The following is a 22,804-nucleotide window of genomic DNA, read 5'->3' as shown; positions in this document are numbered from 1 at the left end:
ATCTAAGTTATGTATATCATTTTTTTATTCTCCTCTCTCCTATATTTTTAGACTGTACGCTGCCTAGATAGCTTGCTCTGTTAGGCTGGATAGAAAGTTTTTTATAAACTTAAAACTCGTCTGGCAATTCCACGAAAGTGGACCTGCTTCTGAAACAGCTACTGCACGAGTTCTAGTGTACCTTGCTGCTACCGACCCATCAACAGACAACTGCATCGCTTTCACATTGCAGCTGTCTTCCAGAATGATATAACATCTGATGATTATAATTAAAATTTTATACTGCACTCAAGATTCAATAGGAAGCCAGTGTAGCTGTTTCAAAACCGGCCTCATGTGCATAAACCTCGAGACTCCCATCAACTTCCTCGCCACAGCATTTTGGACCACCTGACGCACATGATATTTAGAAGCTGCAATCCCCAGATACAACACATTGCAGTAGTCTATTCTTGATAAATACCAGATTATTTAAAACATTTCTAAAATCATTAACTGATAACATTGGTTTCAACCTTCTTAACAAACAAAGTTGGAATAAAACCTTCACAACCTGAAGTACTGGATCCTGCATATTCAAGTGAGAACCCAAAAGCACCCCTAGTAACCTCAATTTCGATTTAACTAGAATCTTAACATCTCCAATTAGTACATCCTCAAGCCATGGCACCTACTCATTTTTCCCAACAAGCACAACTTCAGTTTTTGATCAATTCAGAGCAAGTCTATCATCCTTCATCCAAACTCCTACCTCCCTCATACATAACATTAGCTTTTTTAAAAGCCCAATCCCCCCAACCTCTAAAGAACTGAATATCATCTGCATATATGTGATAATGTACTTGCAGACATTCAAATACTTGTCCCAAAGATGTCATATAAAGATGGAAAAGTAACAATTTTTTCAGGTACATCAGAAGCAGAAAGCCTGTGAGGGAATCTGTGGGATCGTTAGACCATAAATGAGCAAAAGGGGCACTCAGGGAGGACAAGGCCATAGCGGAGAAATTGAATGAATTCTTTGCTTCAGTCTTTACGGAAGACGATATAAGAAATCTACCTATACCAGAAATAGTTTTCAAGAGTGATGATGCGGAGGAACTGAAAGAAATCTCAGTGAACCTAGAAGACATACTGAGCCAATCGACAAATTAGAAATAATCACCTGGACTGGATGGCATCCATCCAAGGGTACTGAAAGAACTCAAACATGGAACTGCTGATTTGCTGTTAGTAATCTGTAACCTGTTGTTAAAGTCGTCTGTAGTACTTGAAGATTGGAGAGTGGCCAATGTGACGCCGATTTTTAAAAAGGGTTCCAGGACTAATCTGGGAGCCTGACATCGGTGCCGGGTAAAATAGTGGAAACTATTATAAAGAAAAAAAACTATTTAACACATAGACAAATATGGTTTAAGGAACAGAATCAGGATGGTTTCAACCAAGGGAAGTCTTGCCTCAGCAATCTGCTTCATTTCTTTGAAGGCATGAATGAACATGAGAGACTCCTATGAAAATTAAAGAGTCATGGGAAAGGAGGCAATATTCTGTTGTGGATTAGGAATTGGTTATTGGACAGAAAACAGAGGGTAGGGTTAAATGGTCATTTCTCTCAATGGAGGAGGGTGAATAGTGGAATGCCGGATCTGTACTGGGACCGGTGATATTTAACATAATTATAAATGATCTGGAAATCAGAATGAGTGTGGTAATTACATTTGCAGATGACACAAAAACTATTCAAAGTTGTTAAAACACATGCTGAAATTGCAAGACTGGGCATCCAAATGACGGATTAAATTTAATGTGGACACATGCAAAGTAATGTGCATTGGTAAGAATAATCCATCCACCTTGTGGGTCTGCACCCAAGAAAAAGATTTAGGTGCTGTTGCAGACAATACGCTGAAATCTTTTGCCCAGTGTGTAGCAGTAGCCAAAAAACAAACAGGATGCTAGGAATTATTAGGAAAGGGGTGGTAAATAAGACTGAGAATACTATAATATCTCTGTATCGCTCTATGGTGCAACCTCACCTTGAGTATTGCGTTCCGTTCTGGTCGCCGTATCTCAAAAAAGATATAGCGGAATTATAAAGGTTCAAAGAAGAGCAACCGAAATGATAAAGGGGATGGAACTCCTCTCGTATAAGGAAAGGCTAAAGAGATTAGAGCTATTCAAGTGACAGCTGAGGGGAGATATGATTAAGGTCTACAAAATCCTGAGTCGTAGAAGTGAATCAATTTTTCACTCTTTCAAAAAGTTCAAAGACTAGGGGACATTCACTGAGGTTACATGGAAATACTTTTTAAAAACAAATAGGAGGAAATATTTTTTCATTCAACGTATAGTTAAGCTCTGGAACTGTTTGCTGGAAGATGCAGTAACAGCGGTTAGCCTATCTGGGTTTAAAAAAAAAAAGGTTTGGACAAGTTCCTGGAGGAAAAGGCCATAGTCTGCTATTGAGACAGACATGGGGAATGTTGCTACTATTTGGGTTTCTGCCAGGTATTTGTGACCTGGATTGATCTAGATGGACCATTGGTCTGACCCAGTATGGCTATTCTTATGTTCCCATTCTACCTGTTCTACAAGCTACTGAAATGGGACACGTTCAGGTGCAGTAGGTATTTTTCTGTCCCCAGAGGGCACACAATTTAAGTCTGTCCCTGAAGCAATGGAGGAGTTAAGTTACTTGCTCGGGATCATGAGAAGCTGCAGTAGGAATTGTACCAGGCATTCCTGGCTCTCAGCCTGCTCTAACCATTAGGCTACTCCTCAGTTATAACAATCTGTCTTTGCACCGACTGTTTTCCTTAAGAAAATATTGACACACTTAAAAAAATAATTGAGGACAATAAAAAAAAGTATGCAAATCCACACCAACTACATACTCTGGGGCTAATGTAGAAAGCTGCTGCAGCAGTGAGATTAACTTATGCAGTAGGCATCCATGCACAGTGTACTTTACATGTTAAAGAGGATATTAATAAATCTGTAGAAATGCAGAGAAGCCTCGTACATGCACGCTGATGTCTACAATGGCAGAAATTTACCTCCAGGTGTAAGGCAATATAGAAGTGTTAGAGAGAACCCCCTCCCCCCCCCCCCCCCCCCCCCCCCCAAACCCACTAACTCCTATAGTTCCTGCATCTGCCCCGATTTTTTTCTGGTAGTCTAAGGCCATTTCCCTCCCACCCGACACCACCCCTCCCAACCCCTTGCTCAGGTCTCATACTTTTAAATGAGGGAGAAGTGATGCTTATTCACTTCAGCTTCCAGCACCATCATCTTCACAATGGTGGTGCCAAGACCTGTGCAGTGAAACCTGGAATTTTTTCCCTTACATGGCAGGCTGACCCTGGTGCGGCGCCGGGAACCTCCATTTTGAAGATGACTGCACCAGAGGGAGGAGCAAGTGGGCATTGAGGTCAGGTGCCAGTAGCTCCAACACCCGAATAGTAAGGTGCACTGATTCCGAAGCCCTCTCCTGCGATGTGTTCTTGACCAGCCAATTGCTCAGATAGGGAAACACATACTCCCAGTCTGCGTAAATACGTCGCTAGAGGCCATTAGCCAGACTAGCACCCGCATATACCTGCGCTTCATATCAGCCGCCCGGAGCACCAGAACGAAACAGCAAGCAGCAGATAAATGCAAGTACCATGCTAACGTATGCTGGTGTGCTCTTTTTGTTCCTGCACCCCATGATTAATGTTACAGTGGATGAACAATGGCGCTCTACCTCTTAAAACCCTACGACAGCAGCCGGGCATCAGGATGCAACTCTCTGCTCGGGCTGTCACTGTGTGCCAGGGCTCCTGTGGACCCCCCCCCACCCCCCAATGTGTACAGCTCCAGTAACTGCAAGCCCCCCCTCTCCCCTCCATATACCAACACGGGGGGACTGGAGGTCCCCTAACACCCTCCCCTCCAACAGAAGATCTAGAGGTCACCAGATCTCCAGCCCACACCCTGGTGGTCTAGCGGCGACTGCGAATCCTTCTCCCCAAACTCGTGGTACCTGGAACAGAGGAGGGATGTGATCCTAGTCCCTCCTCCTAAGTACCACCTCCAAAATGGTAGCACCCAGCCCTGCTCAGTGTATCCTGGAATGAGCTGGGCGGGGCTTCCATTCCATATAAATGAGTTTCTCCATTATATGGAATGGAAGCCCCCACCAGCACATCCCAGGATGCACTGGGCAGGGAAGAGTGCCGCCATTTTTGAGGCAGTGCTCATAGGAGGAGGGACAAGGATTGCGTCCCTCCTCCATTCAAGGTACCACAGGTTTTGGGGGGAGGAGTTTGCGGTTGCCACTAGACCACCTGTTGGATTATTTGTAGTAAATAATTAGCAGATTTTAGTACACACAGCTTCAGCTTTAGAAATGTTAATTTCTTTCTTCATCTCTCTCTCATTCACCCCTGAATAATTCACTGCTGAGTCACTTTAAAGTTGAAGTAACAAAACATCTGTTTACTCACAGTTTGTAGTTAGATTATAATCAGACAGGCTTATATATACATATTACTATACATTTGTCTTATCAGCTCCTTCCATGTGCTTAGATGGTAATGGATGCTCACACCACCATAGATCCTCTCAGGTTAGGAGAGATCATGAGCTCCATGTGCTCCATGTGCTGCATCTAACCCCCACAGGAAGTTGCATAGCTGTGTGACCTCTCTAAGTAATTCACATCAGAGGTCACAGAGTAATCACAGAGAAAAGATTGCTGACAGGCAATGCATGTTAAAATACAATACATTCCAACAAACCCCTTCTCATGCATAACTGTCATGCAATTATTTATTCATACAAAGTCCAAGCTTTATACGCAGATTCACAAAATGTTCTCTGGGTAACGGTTTGGTCATGATGTCAGCTGTCATCTCACTGGTGTGACAATAGTGTAGACTGATGACCCCTTCTTTTGCCAACTCTCGCACGTTGTGGTATTTCGTTGCGATGTGCTTGGTGCGTGACTGAACCTTGTCATTCCGTGACAGTCGGATGCAGCTCTGATTATCTTCCATTATCTGGATTGGTCTCTGTTCAGCTATTCCGAAATCCAGCAAAAGTTTTTCAATCCACATCAGTTCTCTGCACGCTTCCGATACAGCCACATATTCAGCTTCTGTAGAAGACAAACTCACAATACTTTGTTTATGACTGGCCCATGAAATTTGTACATTTCCATACATAAACACATATCCACTTGTGGATTTATAATCAGAATGATCCCCTGCCCAATCTGAATCACAGTAACATATTAGTTTTGGATTACTATTGGCTGAAATCTTTAATTTACAATCAATGGTACCCTTTAAATACCTTACCATCCTTTTAACTGCAGTCCAATCTGATTTGGTAGGTGAGCTGACCCTTCTGCTCAAAATTCCTACTGCATTTGCTATATCAGCCCTGTATGTGGTAGCTAGATATAAAAGCTTACCTATGGCTGATCTATATTGGATGTTATCTGGTAAAGGTTCTCTTACTGTTTCATCCTTCAGAAAATCAGTGATCATGGGAGTGCTTACAACTTGGGCATCTTGCATACCTAAACTTTCAATAAGCTCATTTATTTTCTGCTTCTGGCTTAGAAGATAAGAACCATCATTTTGTTTCTCAATTTCTATGCCAAGATAGTATGACACATTACCAAGTTCTTTTATCTCAACATTGAGGTTTAAACACTTTACAATGTCCTTGTACTCTTGCTCACTTTTGCTTGCAATGAGCAGATCATCAACAAAAGCTAAAATGTATGCATATTGTCCATTTGTGCACCTAGTGTACAAGCATTTATCTGCTTCACCTTGCTTAAATCCTAAATTTGTCAATATTTCATGCAATTTATCATTCCAACATTCTGCACTTTGCTTTAATCCATAAAGACCTTTGTTTAATTTACACACTAGCTGTCTTTGTTTTGTATTTATGAAACCTGTTGGTTGTTCCATGTACAAGTCTTCAGTTATATCTCCGTGAAGAAACGCTGTTTTCACATCAATGTGGTTGACTTGCATGCCTTTTGAGACTGCAATGCTCAGAAGTGTTCTTATTGTCGTGTGTTTCACTACAGGTGCAAACACTTCATCAAAATCTTCTCCATATTTTTGAAGATATCCCTTTGCCACTAATCTGGCTTTATACCTTTCCACTTTTCCTTGTGCATTCCTTTTAACTTGAATACCCATTTGCATCCTATAGCTTTCTTGCCAGGAGGTAATTTTGTAAGAATCCAAGTATTATTTTTATCCAATGCATCAATTTCTTCTTGTGCAGCTTTACGCCATTCAGCAGCTTCTTCTGCTGGCATTTTCTCAATCTCATCCCATGTTAAGGGCTCTTGAGCTTCTGCTGACTTTGTTAAGTAAGACAGTCTTGGGGGTGGAACACCTTTGTTTTCCCTGGATGAGCGTCTGACAACAGGTTGGTCTGACCTTTCCGCATCCTCTAAATCTGAGAGTTCTTCTCCAATTGATTCCCCTTCTCCAACTGTACTGTCTTCTTCAATGATCCTTTCTGTGTCTGCTTCCTCTGCCTGTTCCTCGTTAGATACAGATGAGTTGCTTTCAGACATCTGCCTTGGTATGGCATTTATATACACTGGCATGTCTATTATGGTTCTAGTTTCATATTCTGGATGATAAGGCTCATCTGGGATAATCCAGCCTTTATCAACCCTTTTGTTTTCATCAAAATATGTAACATGTCTTATGCCAACAATGCCAGTTTTCAGATTCAAAATTCTATATCCTTTGTGTCCTGGAGTATAGCCAACTAAAATGCCCCTTTCTGTTGTGGAATCCAGCTTATGCCTTCTTTGCTTTGGTATATGAGCATATGCTGTACTTCCAAATGTTCTTATGTGTGACAGGTTTGGCTTCCTACCATGCCATGTCTCATGTGGTGTGCGCTCAGCGCCTTTAGCTGGCATTCTGTTTTGTAGGTACACTGCTGTGAGAATGGCTTCCCCCCATAGTCTTTTAGGGAGATTGCTATCTGACAGCATACATCTGGTCATTTCCACAAGTGACCTAAATTTTCTCTCTGCAACAGAATTTTGCTCTGGTGTATAAGCTACTGTTGTGATATGTTGAATGCCTTCTTGTTCTAGAAATGTGCGCATGCTTTGTGAAGTGAACTCACCACCATTGTCGGTCTGAAGAACCTTTGGTTTTCTTTCAAATTTATTGCTCACCATGGCTACGTATTTCTTCAGCATGTCTGTGACTTGACTTTTCTCTTTCAGCAAATAGGCCACACAGTATCTAGAGAAATCATCCAAGAATATTAGCACAAATCTGTTATTTCCCAATGATGGGATATTAAACGGTCCACATAAGTCACTGTGTATTAAGTCCAGTACTTTATTACTCCTATTTCCTGTGTATGCAGGAAATGAGGGTCTCACACCTTTTTGAGTAACACAGTCTATGCATTTCTCCATATTACCAGCATCTGCACTTATCTGAATGCCGGTGGCCAGTTGCTTACTGTAAAGATCCTGGATCACCTTAGAATCACGATGTCCCAGGCGGCGGTGCCAGATTTCCAGACTACATTTACCATCATTCTTCCTTACTTGCGCCATATGTGAGGCTTCACCTGAAATGTTCAGCTTATAAACATCATTATGCATAAAAGCTTCAGCATACACTTCATCATTTTTAGAGATTGTGCACTTACTGTTTTCAAAATGAATCACAAATCCCTTCTTATCTAATGTAGATACACTAAGCATATTGCAAACTGCTTGGGGAATATACAAGACATCACTTACAGGAATTTCTTTAACTTCATTAGACACTTTGCATTTTAAGAATCCAATACCTTTTGCTTGGATCTTAGCAGTCCCTGCGTTTGCAGTTTTAAGAATACCTTCCTCTGGACACATTTCCTGAAAGAAATCCTTACAATTGGTTAAATGGCATGTGCTCCCCGAATCCAAAATCCAAGTACTTTCATTTGAATTATTATTTACCATAGTCAAAGATTTTTCTGCCATTAGAAAGCCCTTGTGTTTATCTTTGTCCTTCATACATTTCCTGGTTTGAAAATTCTTTAGTTCCATTGGCTTAGGTGAGCTAGAGGGAGTGTTTTGTGTTTCCTTACACCATTTAGATACATGTCCCTCCTTTCCACATGAGTAGCAAATCAGCTTGCCCTTGGGTGGAGTTTTCCCATAGCTCCGCCTTCCTCTGTTCTTTGCCAAGAAATTTGTTTCATTTCTCTCTGACTTGCTTTGAGAACACATCTCCTCAGAATCATTTATTATGCATTCCTGCCTTAGTTTTGATGTTGTCTGTTCAAAAGATTGCCCTTCAATGGCCTCATTTACAGACCTAAAAACATCAAACTTCTTTGATAGTGAGGTAAAAAGAAATGCTCTTTTCAATGCATCACACATGGGAATTCCAGAAAGTTCTAGCTTTTGAAATGAAGACATAAGATGCATAATGTGATCATTACATTTACTTTTATCCCTTAATTTGGTTTCATTCAACTCTGCCAGCCAAATTGGTTGCTGCTTTGCATATGTAGTTGCATACATAGTTCTCAGTTTATATAAAATGTCCTTTGGTGTATCTTTTCCCTCCACTAATATGGCTTGTTTCTCTGAGAGAGCTTCCAAAAGCATGCACTTCACATAATAGTTTGCATTGTCCCATTCAGCCATATTTTCAGCTGTTCTGTCTTGGTCTAAGCATATATCTAATCTTTTTGCTCGAAGGAAACATATGAATCTTAATTCCCACTGCTGATAATTAAACTCAGTTAATCTAGGCACCTTGAGAGAATAGAAAAATGGTGAATTTCTTCCCTCAGCCATTTTCTTAGCCTTCTGTCTGCTGTGTGGGGGGAGAGAGAGACAGACTGAATCTTTCCTTTAAAACTTAAGAGAAAAATGTGGCCTTTTTTTCTGCCTGGTAATATTTCTCTTCTTTTTCAATTCCTGGCCCTGGGCCCATAACCCTTTTGTTGGATTATTTGTAGTAAATAATTAGCAGATTTTAGTACACACAGCTTCAGCTTTAGAAATGTTAATTTCTTTCTTCATCTCTCTCTCATTCACCCCTGAATAATTCACTGCTGAGTCACTTTAAAGTTGAAGTAACAAAACATCTGTTTACTCACAGTTTGTAGTTAGATTATAATCAGACAGGCTTATATATACATATTACTATACATTTGTCTTATCAGCTCCTTCCATGTGCTTAGATGGTAATGGATGCTCACACCACCATAGATCCTCTCAGGTTAGGAGAGATCATGAGCTCCATGTGCTCCATGTGCTGCATCTAACCCCCACAGGAAGTTGCATAGCTGTGTGACCTCTCTAAGTAATTCACATCAGAGGTCACAGAGTAATCACAGAGAAAAGATTGCTGACAGGCAATGCATGTTAAAATACAATACATTCCAACACCACCAAGGTGTGGGTTAGAGATCTGGTGAACTCTAGCCCTTTCTTCTGTTGGAGGTCCACTGGACTTCCAGCCCCCGTGTTGGTGTCCAGGGGTCTGTGTGTGTATGTGGGGGGGGGGGGGGGGGGGCCACGATCGCCAGCGCCATACCAATTGGGGAGAGGGGGTAGCCCCTTGGAATGTTGGACAGGTACAGGCTTTTCACAGCCTGGACCTGTCAATTAAGTGTACACTCAGGCACAATCCTCCCACACTTTCACCCATCGATCAATGCTAATAACATGCCTAAATTTGCATGTTATTAGCGTTGATCATTGGGGCATTAATTCCCCGTGCTGTTCCTGCACAATTTTTACAGCAGTTTTGGAACAGCGCAGGGAATTGATCATCTGGACATTGGTGAATACCCTGGGAGCTGACACGAGGCCAAATGGCAGAACACGGTGTCATTTCCCTATGCGGAATCCGAGATACTTCCTGTGACTAAGAAGTATCAAAATATGGGTACAGGCATCCTTTAAGTCCAGAGAGCATTGCCAATCATTTTCCTGAATCGTGGGAAAAGGGTGCCCAGGGAAATCATCTTGAACTTTTCTTTGACCAGGAATTTGTTCAGGGCCCTTAGGTCTCGGATGGGATGAAATCCCTCAGTCTTTTTGGGCTCAAGGAAGTACCTGGAATAAAATCCCTTCCCTTCTTCCCTTGGTTCTATAGGTTTGACCGTATTGTCTTGTATAAGGGTAGAGATTTCCTCTACAAGTACCTGCTTGTGCCAAGAGCCGATGAACAATGCTCTCGGTGGGCAATTTGGTGACCTTTGATGCCAATGCAATGCGTAACTGAGACGAACTATTTGAAGAACCCACTGATTAGAGGTTAGAAGGAGTCACTTGTGATGGTAAAAATTCAGCCTCCCCCCTACCGGTAAGTTGTCTGGGACAGTTACTGTGAGTGCAGCTATGATCTCCTGGAGCTACTCAAAATCTCATCCCTTGCTTCGGACTGGGGAGCCGGCTGGGGCCTCTATGGGCGGGACTGGCAAGGCTGAGAATGCTTGGGCCTGAGGACTCTGGGCAGAGTGGGAAGGCAGCGGAAGCCTACGCTTTTAGGAGTAGTAAAGTCACTGCCTAGATCCACTCGAAAATCTCCATGAGGAAGAGACTGCAGCTGGAGCCGAGACAGGATTTGGATGGTTTCAGTATGCTTCTTAATGAGGTCAGCAACTTCTTGTACCTTATCGCCAAACAAAATTGTCACCTCAGCAAGATATGTCCTCCAACCTCTCGTGAACCACTAGTTCCAGGTCAGAGACATGTAGCCATGACAACCAACATTCCCACATCCATGGCAGAGTCTGCATGCTATGACGAGAGAGTCGTATGCACACCTGGCCAACTTCTGTGGCCTGCTCCTTTGGGAGAGAATCCTAAAGACTGCTGCTTTTAGCTCCTAGCCACTACTCAATTGTCCCTTCCTTCCATTTCACCCATTACTTCCCTCACCCGTAACTGTCTTGTCTGTCTGTATTATTTAGATTGTAAGCTCTTTTGAGCAGGGACTGTCTCTTTGTGTCATGTGTTCAGCGCTGCGTGCGTCTGGTAGCGCTATACAAATGTTAATAATAATAATAATATTCTGTGGACCAAAGATTGCAAGTAAAGGCTGGTGTAGAGCTGGTAGAACTGGATATGGGCAATGAGCATCGAGCCCTGAAAAGCGTTCTTCCCAATCAAGTCTAGTGTCTGAGCCTCTCTACCTGGGGATGCCAAAGCATGAGTCCTGGACATCCTAGCTTGTTTGAGAGCACATTAGACAACCAGAGTGGCGAGGCAGTTGGGCCCTCTCGAATTGGGGAGCCTTCTGGATACTAGTGCACATCCACCTTCTTAGGTGCAATCTGCACCATGAGGGGAGATTCCCAGCTCTCGTCAGTGCATCCTTAAGGATAAGGTGCAGTGGTACTGCGTCTCTTTCAGAATTCAGTTCACAAAGTGTTTAAAAGTGGCTCTCTATATCACATCCTTCTAGAATGCACTTTTGGAGATACAGCAGAAAGTTACTAACCATATCAATATATCCAGAACCAAGAACAAACTGCATATATTTATGCTAAAGTGGATTTACAGAGAAAAGAGCAGTAGGTAAACACCATATGGCCTATCTAGCCTGCCCATGCACAACTACTAAGCTCTAAAAATCCCTTTTCATACAAAGTCCCAGCCTCCTTCACTTCATAGTGTTTATTTTAGATGCTCCCTCCCTAGAAAAACCTGTTGCTTGGATTGTGTACATAACATAGTAGATGACGGCAGAAAAAGACCTGCACGGTCCATCTAGTCCGCCCAACAAGATAAACTCATATGTGCTACTTCTTGTGTATACCTTACCTTGATTTGTATCTGCCATTTTCAGGACACAGACCGTAGAAGTCTTGCCCAGAACTAGCCCCACCACCCATAACACCAGCCCCGCCTCCCGATCTCGGCTAAGCTTCTGAGGATCCATTCCTTCTGCACAGGATTCCTTTATGTTTATCCCACGCATGCTTGAATTCCGCTACCGTTTTCATCTCCAGCACCTCCCGTGTATGTTTATACAAACACTTAGCATATATATTGCTGTCTCTGGGTTGGGCAGTCTGACGGCACACTGCAATATCTGAGCATCATGGATGTTTCTGAGAAGAAGGTGGAATATTTCCCCAATTACAGGTGATTAACATAAGGCAGAAAAGATTAAATGTTTCCCCAAGAAAACCAGGAGTAAGGATATAAATTCACAAACCCCTGGATTTCTCCCAGTTTGTAAACCATTCATATTCACTCTGTATACACACATACATAATATGTACGAAGGAAGTCAGTTAGTGCTATACTTTCCTACTGGAGTCAAAGCCTGCCCCCTGGTGATCACAGGCTAGCTCTGCAGCACTGCCACACATGCATGACACAATATTTTGATATACAGATTTTTGGCCGGTTCAGATATTGTAAATTTGAACATAAAAATTATCCAGAAGTGTTGTTCTGCATGAGCTTTCCAAGATCACAAAAGCCCCTCATTTAAATTGTTGATTATTTCTTTACAAGTATATCACTTACTTCCCTGCCCAATCTGGCTTTTATGCTTAAACTGTTTTTATTCAGGATCAAACATATCCAACAACGAAAAATCAAATCTATACAAGATTTTCAATCAATTAAACTTCCCCCACCCTCCCCCCTCTTTACAAAGTAACAATTTGCATTTAAAATCACCCCTCTTCCTCCTCCAACCCTACCACCCTGAACTTAAACACTAAGATGACCCGGTATCTGGACTCTCATGACCCCAGGTCATCTCCAACAGAGTAATCTCTATATAATAATTGGTCAATCTGCCTCCATGGATGGCTGGCTGGCTTTGTAACTGTATGCAAATGACGTATACGTAATCAGCTCGCCTCCAGCCTTCCCTTCCCTCGGTGTCCCGCCCTCGCGGAAAGAGGAAATTATGTCAGAGGAGGGCAGGACACAGAGAGAAGGAAAGGGAAGGCTGGCGGTGAGATGAGCCTGCCGCTTTCACTGACGTCGCATCGACTTTATGTAAAATAAATGTTTTAAAGGAACAGTGGCAGGAAGAAAAGGAGGGCTGTTGTGGAAGAAGAGGGCGGGCAGGTGAGGGCTGGGGCAAGTCACCGGACATGGAGGAGAGGGAAGAATCGCTGGACATGGATGGCATGGGATGCGATGGGAAGGGAGAATCGTTGGACATGGAGGGGATAGGATGGGAGAGCAGAGCAGGGGAAGAATCAATGGACATGAGGGCAGGGGAGAGATGAGAAATCACTTAGACGAGAGCCTTCCTAAAGCCTGTTTCATTTTTGCAGAAACGGGCGTTTTTTTTGCTTGTATCTAATATTCCCACCCCATCCTCCCCTAACCAAGCAGAGAGCCCCTAAAATAACTCCCAATATGACAGTACCAACTTAGGAAGACCTCTGAAATCTATTCAATACTGCATTTCTTGCTTTATGGGAGTTGCAAGTAGCAATTCCAGATAGAATGAAAGCCCTTCTGCCCTTAGGAGAATTCCTAACAGCCCTGGCCTCCCACAACATAAGGGTATGCAGTCTATTTCTCCAATACCAAAAAGAGAGGGGGGGCTCCTCCTGCATCCAATGCTTAAGTATGCCCCTTCTTCCCCAATGCATAGGCTTTACTCAGTACCCAATCTGGCTTTTAATCTAGCTGTTCCTGAGGTGACGGAGGGCAAAATGACTTGAGTGTAAATGGGATTTGAAAGTAGCCACTGAGCTACTCCTCCACAAAAACAGTTCAGAGCAGGGGCGTAGCCAGACACCCAATTTTGGGTGGGCCTGGGCCCAAGATGGGTGGGCAGAACTCTGCCTTGTCCCACAAGTAATTTGGTCTCTCTCTCTCTTGCCTGCATGCCATATGTTCTTCTCAAACATCTCCCTCCCCCGCATACCTTTTAAATAGCAGATTTTCACTGACGAGCAGCAACTAATACACACTGCTCATGTTGGCCCCACAGCCTTCCCTCTGATGCAACTTCCTGTTTCTGCATAAGCAGGAATACATCAGAGGGAAGGCTGCAGGGCTGGTGCAAACAGTATGTATCAGTCGCTGCTTATAGCAGGCAAAGATCTGCTATTTAAAAGGTAAGCAGGAGGGACAGTTGGGAGTTTTCGGCTGGTGGGGCTTGAGAATCCCTGCCAGCCACATTAGAGATGTGCTGCTATTGGGTGGGCCTGAACCCAAAGTGGACAGGCCTGGGCCCACCCGGGCCTACCCTTGGCTACGCCACTGGTTCAGAGAAGGTCTGCTAAAACAAGCCCTAAAAATGGCTTAAGGAACTCAGGTTAGATGAAAAACGAAATGCGCCGGTAGCAGAAAAGGACGATCGAACAGAAGCCTGATTACATCTGCCTACCAGGGTCATCTGGGCAGCCGTCGGATCATCCCCCTCCTCAGAGGGCAGGGTGACCTCATCTGTCAAATCCAAAGATTCTGAGGGAGCTCCCTGAGACAAAACCAGGCCATCTGTGTCACCCAGTGATGTTTTGGCAGGAAAGACTGAGAGGCTGCAGCAAGCAAAGTTTGCTGAGGAAGAGACAAGGCTGCCTGAAGAGAAGCTCCTGACTTCTTCAAAAGAAAAGGCATTAATAAAACAAAATCTGTGGAAAAAGGAACTGCAAGGGACTCCCCTGCTCCTTGTGCATCGCTTCCCTCCATCGGAGCCTGTGCCACAGAAGAACGCTGCGCCTCTTGTCTATCAACCGCCAAGTGCGGAGCGGGTCGCGCCTGAGAGGAAAAAATGGCGCCCGCCAACGCACGCTGCACTAACTGCCCCGAGAAAACCGCCGAAACTATCCCCTGCGCTACCAACTCACCGGACGCCTGAGGGGGAACCCCCATCGCACTGAACATCTGCTGCGGGCTGACAGTGGCAGGACTCACACTCCCCCGATGCTGCTCTCCGGTCTCCACACTGGGAGCAGCGCTTAGCCGCCTCAGAAGGCACTGACATGCTCCACAAACGCCTGCCCCCCAAACTGACTCGGCAGAACGTCTAGTTCCTCCGTATGATTAAACAAAAACAAAGTCTCTTACCTTTTTTTTTTTTTTTTCAGTCAGGAGAGAAAGGAAACACCCGATCAGGCCAACAGCCCCGGGCGACGGAGGAAAGGTAGGGGGAGACCAGGAGGGACCACAAGCTGCAAACAGCCACTCAACCCCTGTCTGTGCTAAACTAGGCCCAAAGGACACCAGTAGCCAGATCAAACCAGAGCTGCACAGAGATGTCCCTCCACCTGCTAGATAGAGAGAATACTGAGGTTCAGCCGGCTGCACAGGTCCACATATAGCAAACCTTGGAGGTTCTCTCTATCTCCACCTGCTGGTAGAGGGACACAACCCACAAGTCTCTGGATTGATCTGTGGGATGCCATGGAAGCAAGCAATTTGGTGGAGAGTGCTTACAAAATGCTGTATCAATGCACGCTATGTATGGACAAGGAAGTGAGCAGTGTTGGCGTGGCTATGGGACTCAAGGGACTTTTATTCATATTTGGTGGTCCTACCCAAGTGGTGGTTTGGATTTAGACTATTACGGGAGTCTGGGTAGCTAAGACTATAGCCAGCTGCTTGCTTCACATGGGACCCTCAGAGCTCCTGGTGCACAAGTGGCAGTTGACTCATTATATCTTTGCTGCAGGACCATCTGTAGTGCAGCTAAAGTGTTTTATGTTTATTTAATGTCTAAGCTTACTGCACTGCAAAGGATCAAGTTAGCTCAATTTCGTTGAATCTGGGGGGGACTATGTATCCTGGGTTGATTGTTCTGAGGCATAGCCTCGGGCTCTTTGCTATCCCAGGGCCATATCTTATACTGCTTGATTTAATCTCTACTCTTAGCTTGTCGATGGAGAAAGGTGGGGGGGGGGGGGGTGACTTGATATGTATGTCTTTCTAAGCTGTAGAGGGGGACTTGGGGGTTTTCTTTGCATTTTCAGTTCATTTATTAACAACATCTAATGGAAAAAAAAAAAACAATGGCTGAGGTCCTGGTGCCCCCCCCCCCCCCCCCGACAGCCCCTGACCCCCCCCCCCCCCACCAACACGAGGGCACAGGGAGACCTCTAGGCCCCCTAACCCCACCCCGACACAAAACGTAGCTCCTCAATGGGTGGCGGTAAGGGCTTCCCGTCGCATGGCCATGCGGTAAGAGTTCTCTTACCGCATGGCCATGTGTGCTGGGGTTTTTTTACCCTCTGCAGTAAAAAGGGCCCTGGCGCGTGGGAAAAACAGCCAGCGCAGGGCCCTTTTTCCTGCGTTCTCTTACCGCATGGCCATGTGTGCTGGGGGCTTTTTAACCTCTGCAGTGAAAAGGGCCCTGGCGCGTGGGAAAAACAGCCCCCGCTGCCAGCGCAGGGCCCTTTTTCCTGCAGCTTAGTAAAAGGGCCCCTGTGTGACCTATGACAGCTAATGAACGTAAATGTTCACACATATAACAGAGCTGAACCAGACAAGATTTTATAAGAATACAAGAAAATTTAAATTTTATTTTGGCTTCTGTTGGAACCCAGTGTAAATATATATATACAAAGGTGAGGTATGGTCATATTTCTTAAGTTAGGCAAACTGCAGTGTTTTGCACCCTTTTCATTAATTGCTTTGAACAGGCCAGAAAAACATATTATAGTAATCTAATTGTGATAAGATTCATGTTTGTATTAATAGTCTAAATTGCTCTAGTGTGAAAAACTTACATGTACTATGAAGCTCTCAAACAAAATGTTTTCCTAATCAAATTTGAGAGTCAAATGCTAACGTTTGATCAATAAATACTCCCAGAATCTTGACCGTTGAAGAGTTCATATTTATGTTGATTAATTGTAAATGTAAGTTCAGAATCTGGTTTCTCCACGGAGTGGAGTAGTGGCCTAGTGGTTAGGGTGGTGGACTTTGGTCCTGAGGAACTGAGTTCAATTCCCACTTCAGGCACAGGCAGCTCCTTGTGACTCTGGGCAAGTCACTTAACCCTCCATTGCCACATTGAGCCTGCCATGAGTGGAAAAGCACAGGGTACAAATGTAATAAAAATAAATAAAAGGAACTTTTGTTTAATTTTAATTTATGTCTTTAGCATCCCAAATAACCACAATTATAATCCCGGGGAGATGAAAGAGATCTAAGTCTTCCTGAGCAAAGGAGAGTTTCCCTATGACCTGCACACACTTCAAGACCGTTTCCAGGAGTCCTGCTCTGAGGCAGCCATCTTCTTGATTGCCCTGAAAGGGGGACGGACTTGAACAGCTGGTGGAGGCCTTCCAAACTAGATCTCCAACCCATGCTTCCTCACAAGTGATCCCCCCCCCCTTCTCTTCAACAACGACATGACAGATGATCGGTGCTTGTTCTTCCCCCAGAACAAGCACGTGGCGGAAAACTCAATGCTCTCCTTGGGAGATGGCTCCCTGTTACCCTGAGAGAGACTCTCATGGAGGCTGGGCCCTTCTTTATCCTCTGCTTACCACTCTCCCACCAAGGAATTTAAAAAAACAGACCACAGGACCCCGAGAACTCTCCACACCCCTCAGGCTCTCTTGGAGGGAAGATTCAGATGTTCTGGCAATCCTCAGCCTCCCTGAAAAACTGTGACAAGGCTAAGGGGGCACTGTGAGGGGCCTCTCTCCTGCTCCCTCTGACTGAAACCCACAGCTCAAGGGACTTCAGAGAGTTCCCACCTCCAGCTGTGCTCTCTTTGCTCAGCAGTTAAAATGGCTGTGATATCCACTAGCACATCAGTCATGATTTTGGCAGGGACTAGAGCTTTATTATTTATTTACTAGTAAAAAAGCCCCGTTTCTGATGCAAATGAAGCGGGGGCTAGCAAGGTTTTCTTCTGTGTGCACGTGGGAGTGTGTGTGTCCCTGCCCTCTGCCCTCTCTCCCTTCCCCTGTGCTGTCTGTCCCCTCCCCCCTCGGAGTCCAGTCCTTCAGTGTTAAGTTTCTTGCTGTGCTGTGTTTGTGTTACAGAAATAGTGAGGGCTTCTGCCCTCTCTCCCCTCCCCCCTCTGAGTCCCTCACTGTTACAGAGAGAGCGATTTGATTCCGTGCTTTGCTGTGTTTTTCTTCACTGTTTGTGTTACAGAGAGAGCGAGGGCGGGGCAGACATTCATGGGGAAACCGGATATCTCTCCCCCTTCACACTTCTGGCTGGAGGCTTCATTTAGAACGTTGGTGGTGCCTTTTATATATAGAGACTTGGTCCACTTGTATCCCACATTTTCCCAGCTTATGCGGACTCAATGTGGCTAACAAAGTTACAAGAAAATTACATAATACAACAGGAGAAAATTGTTCCAGTAATAGATTTACAAATAAGTACAGAGTTGCTAAAATAAGAGAATACGGAAGAGAAAACAGGAGCAACCAAGGAGAAGCTGACAGTACTACTACTTGACATTTCTAAAGTGCTACTAGGGTTACGCAGCGCTGTACAATTTAACATAGAAGGACAGTCCCTGTTCAAAGGAGCTTACAATCTAAAGGACAAATGTACAGTCAGTCAAATAGGGGCAGTCTAGATTTCCTGAAAGGTATAAAGGTTAGGTGCCGAAAGCAACATTGAAGAGGTGGGCTTTGAGCAAGGATTTGAAGATGGGTAGGGAGGGGGCTTGGCGTAAGGGCTCAGGAAGTTTATTCCAAGCATAGGGTGAGGCGAGGCAGAATGAGCAGAGCCTGGAGTTGGCGGTGGTGGAGAAGGGTACTGAGAGGAGGGATTTGTCCTGTGAGCGGAGGTTACAGGCGGGAACATAAGGGGAGATGAGGGTAGAGAGTTAAGGAGGGGCTGCAGATCGAGTACATTTGCAGGTTAGTAGGAGAAGCTTGAACTATATGCGGTACCTGATCGGAAGCCAGTGAAGTGACCTGAGGAGAGGGGTGATATGAGTATATCGGTTCAGGCGGAATATAAGACGTGCAGCAGAGTTCTGAACAGATTGAAGGGGGGATAGATGGCTAAGTGGGAGGCCAGTAAGGAGTAGGTTGCAGTAGTCAAGGCGAGAGGTAATGAGAGTGTGGACGAGAGTACGGGTAAAGACAGAGAGAGTATGGGTAAAGACAGAGAGAGACAGAGGGTAAAGAGCAGGTAAACTGCCAATACGGGAAAATAAAGGGGGGTTAAACAGCATTGCTGACATCGGGGTAGGCTTTAGTAAACAAATACGTTTTAAAATAGTTTTTTTAAACTGGCCAAGCCAGTCAAGGGGCAGCATTCCAGCTCCACCGGCATGGAACATAAGAGTCCCCATCATGAGCAGGACAAGGGATTCTGCTGCTTTTTCACTTCCACATCCACCACGTTACCTCCTGTCGCAGGGCATGCCAGTACAACAACTCCCTCACTCACCAACGCCTCTGCTCTGTGATTGCCAAAGGTTCCTTAGCCTCCCCCCCTCTAGTTAGCAATGAGTTGTTTTTACAAACTTTATGCCTGCAGAGCCTGTAAAATAAATGATGGGAAAAAAAAAATCAGGCACAAGAAAGGGGGCGGGAGGATCTTTGAGAGGCTATAGACTGGACCCAAGGGAACCAGGTCAGGAACTAGAACATCTGCTGCCCCAGTCCAAACTGCAACCATCTGCTGGAAACAGAAAATACTGGCAAATTCCACAGCTGCATCATTCCTTATGCTGTTGCTAGAAAGTTCCAGATCTCTGCCTCCACCCGCTTGTAGGCTAGCCCAACCAACATGTCTGTACTGATCTAGCAGGATGAAAAGGAAATTTATATTCTTGTTCTTTATTTCAGATATGTGCTGTGTGGACTGTTGAAATCTTGTTTGTGTCTTTTCCAGATTATAATGCCATTGATATATACTTTCCATAGAATGCTTGAAAACAGATTTTTATAATGGATAAAAGAACTATACTGGCATGTTGACTGACTCGATAGAAAAAAATAGTGGGGTCAATAGAATACTGAGTGAAGTAGAACAGGAAGACATGAATCACTTGTTTAGTCTTTCCAAAAATACTAGGACTAGGGGGCATGCAATGAAGCTACTAAGTAGTAAATTTAAAAGAAAAATTGGAGAATATATTTCTTCACTCAACATGTAATTAACCTCTGGAATTCATTGCCAGAGAATGTGGTAAAAGCAGTTAGCTTAGCAGGGTTTAAAAAAGGTTTGGATAATTTCCTGAAAGAAACGTTCAAAAGCCATTATTAAGATGGTCTTGGGAAAATCCACTGCTTATTTCTAGGATATCCAGCATAAAATCTGTTTTACTATTTTGGGATCTTGCCAGGTACCTGTGACCTGGATTGGCCACTGTTAGAAACAGGATACTAGGCTTGATGGACCTTCAGTCTTGTCCCAGTATGGCAACGCTTATGTTCTTATGTAGCATTTAACTTCATACAAGAAAAGGGTTAGCCACTTGCAATCAACATGTCAAACATGGAAATGACCAAGTTTGGGTGTAACCTTTACCAGCATTTGTCTTTTAGAGTTCTCATTATGAATAATGTTTCACTTGTGACACCATACCGAGCCATCCCGCAGCAGGTGCTTATACCCTGGTAAGACCGTTTCTCTGTGCACAGCCCCACCCCATCACATACCTATGAAAGATGTACATACCCGCATGGTAGTTCCTGTTTCCAATAGTCTCAGGGGTTGTGCCCTTGAACATCTGGAAAAAATAAAACATATATTACCTGGAATTATCTGCACTACTTTCTTTACTAAACCTAACTGTACAGGAAGATATGTAGAATGATCATTAAAGAAGTCCCTCCTACTCAGGGAAATGGAAGCACAGATACTTAGCACGTGTTTCAGGGTTAAGGAGGAGAACTGGAACCAAATGAGGTGGGTGTTAACGCACTACAACCGTTATCTATGAAAGGCAGGCTTTAAAATTACCAGTATGCCACCCTGTTCAAGTAACAGGAATGAAACACAAGCCATAAGACATCTGTCCCACTCCCTGACAATTTAGAAGGAACTGCGAAACTGAAAACAACCACATTGTGTTTGGTACTGGGCTCATACAGCACACTAGATCAGTTGAAGCCTACCTCACTTGTACACCCATCAGACTGCCAACCATAGGAGCCACCTCTGTGGGTACTTAAGCACCCCCAATAGTGAACAGACTCCTTGACTGTGTCCAAGGAGAGGTAATTTCTGTCAGGATTGCTGGATGTCAGGATAGATTAATATGAAACCAGCTTCTGATAACTCCCCCCTCCCTCAGGAAGGGGGGATGGCAGATGGACCAAATGGTGGCCAGCTGCCTGCTAGCCCTTTGTTTTTGCAAGTACCCCTAATTAACATACCTTTGTCCTCTCTGGGCATCATGGTAGCAGGGCTCTCTGAGAATAATGAAAGCCAGACAGAGAGGCTCCAAAACTAGGGACTTCAAAGAGTAGAACCTGTGAAAATGCTCACCTTCCTTACATCAGGAAATTAAACTGGAGGTTGCAAAGGAAATAACTGACATTTAGAAAGGCTGGGAAGGAAAGAAGTTATTTGATCCCTCTCTGTTCCTGCTTTCTCTCTCAGAGCACAGGGCTCTGCTTTCTTAGCTTTCTCTGCTCCTCCCTTCTTCTTCAGCCCTACCCCAAAGCTCTCTCGTTCTCTTTCTCTGAACACACACATCCTTACCTTTCTCTCATTGATTCCCATCTAAACCCACATACAGATACAGCATTGTAATATTTACTTGTACTAAGTGCTGTGAGCCTATATATGTAAATACAATATAGTTTCTATATATATCCAAACCCATGTGGATTGTGTATTCTTTGGGGAACCCACTGCCTCTAAGAACTGGACCCGGGACCATATCTAGACAACGAATGCTGACAATTTCCACTGGGTTTAGCACCCCCAATAATTTTGAAAAGTTGGCTCCTATGGTGCCAACTCTGACTCCTGTCGGTGCCTCTCTCTGTATCTAGCTACAAGTCCTTTGACATATGTGCCATTTCCCCTGTGTACACAATCCTTACATTTCCTTCATTCTTGCAACCAATGAAAAACTTTTTCACAGCTGCTAGCTTGCAGCCAAATCATCTGAGGGGAAGCAAACCCTGGACTGCTCGAGGTATCAGTAGGTCTCGTGAGAGGATGTGACTGACAAATCCATACAACTTTTAATATTTCGTATTATTCCTTTGAGGCAGCTCACGTGACAATCCAAATTCTATAAACAGTCCCAGGAAACCTGCTTACCTCGGCCATGTTACTGATGACTATAGCCATGATAATGCCGTAGATCGCCACAGCTTCACAAAAAATGATACTAGAAAAAAAAAAAAAGCATGATGTGTCAGTTTATTTAAAACACTTCTACCCCTAACACAGTGACTCCCAAATGTTACACTATGGCGGAACTCCTAAAATACTTTTTCATAGAGTGAGGAACCTTCAATTTTTGTAAACATATAACTTGGGGGGGGGGGGGGGAATGGGATCACTTTTCTGTGGTTACAATCAAAGTGGTTTACATAGTATATACAGGTTATTATTTGTACCTGGGGCACTGGAGGGTTAAGTGACTTGCCCAGAGTCACAAGCAGCTGCAGTGGGAATCGAACCCAGTTCCCACAGGATCAAAGTCCACTGCACTAACCACTAGGCTACTCCTCCACTAGCAACATTCCATGTAGAAGCCTGCCCTTGCAGATCAGCAATGCGTCTGCGAAGGCTTCTGTTTCTGTGAGTCTGACGTCCTGTACATACGTGCAGGATGTCAGACTCACAGAAACAGAAGCCTGCACGGCCACATCGCTGATCTGCAAGGGCAGGCTTCTACATGGAATGTTGCTAGTGGAATAGCAACAT

The 22,804-nt window shown here is 44.3% G+C and overlaps 1 protein-coding gene across 1 annotated transcript in view; it reads right to left on the bottom strand.

The window, feature by feature from the left end:
• Positions 1–22,804, bottom strand: part of LOC115471761 (V-type proton ATPase 21 kDa proteolipid subunit-like) — a 35,269-nt gene that overhangs the window by 8,063 nt on the left and 4,402 nt on the right. The window contains exons 2-3 of the mRNA XM_030205577.1: positions 22,193–22,262; positions 20,594–20,645 (exon numbers count right to left, since the gene is read on the bottom strand). Of these exons, the coding sequence (XP_030061437.1) occupies positions 20,594–20,645; positions 22,193–22,262 (122 nt within the window). The remainder of the gene's footprint in view (positions 1–20,593; positions 20,646–22,192; positions 22,263–22,804) is intronic.

This window comes from Microcaecilia unicolor, chromosome 6, assembly GCF_901765095.1.
Source record: "Microcaecilia unicolor chromosome 6, aMicUni1.1, whole genome shotgun sequence".
NCBI classification, from domain to species: domain Eukaryota; kingdom Metazoa; phylum Chordata; class Amphibia; order Gymnophiona; family Siphonopidae; genus Microcaecilia; species Microcaecilia unicolor.
This window is presented reverse-complemented; position numbering and strand designations above follow the sequence as displayed.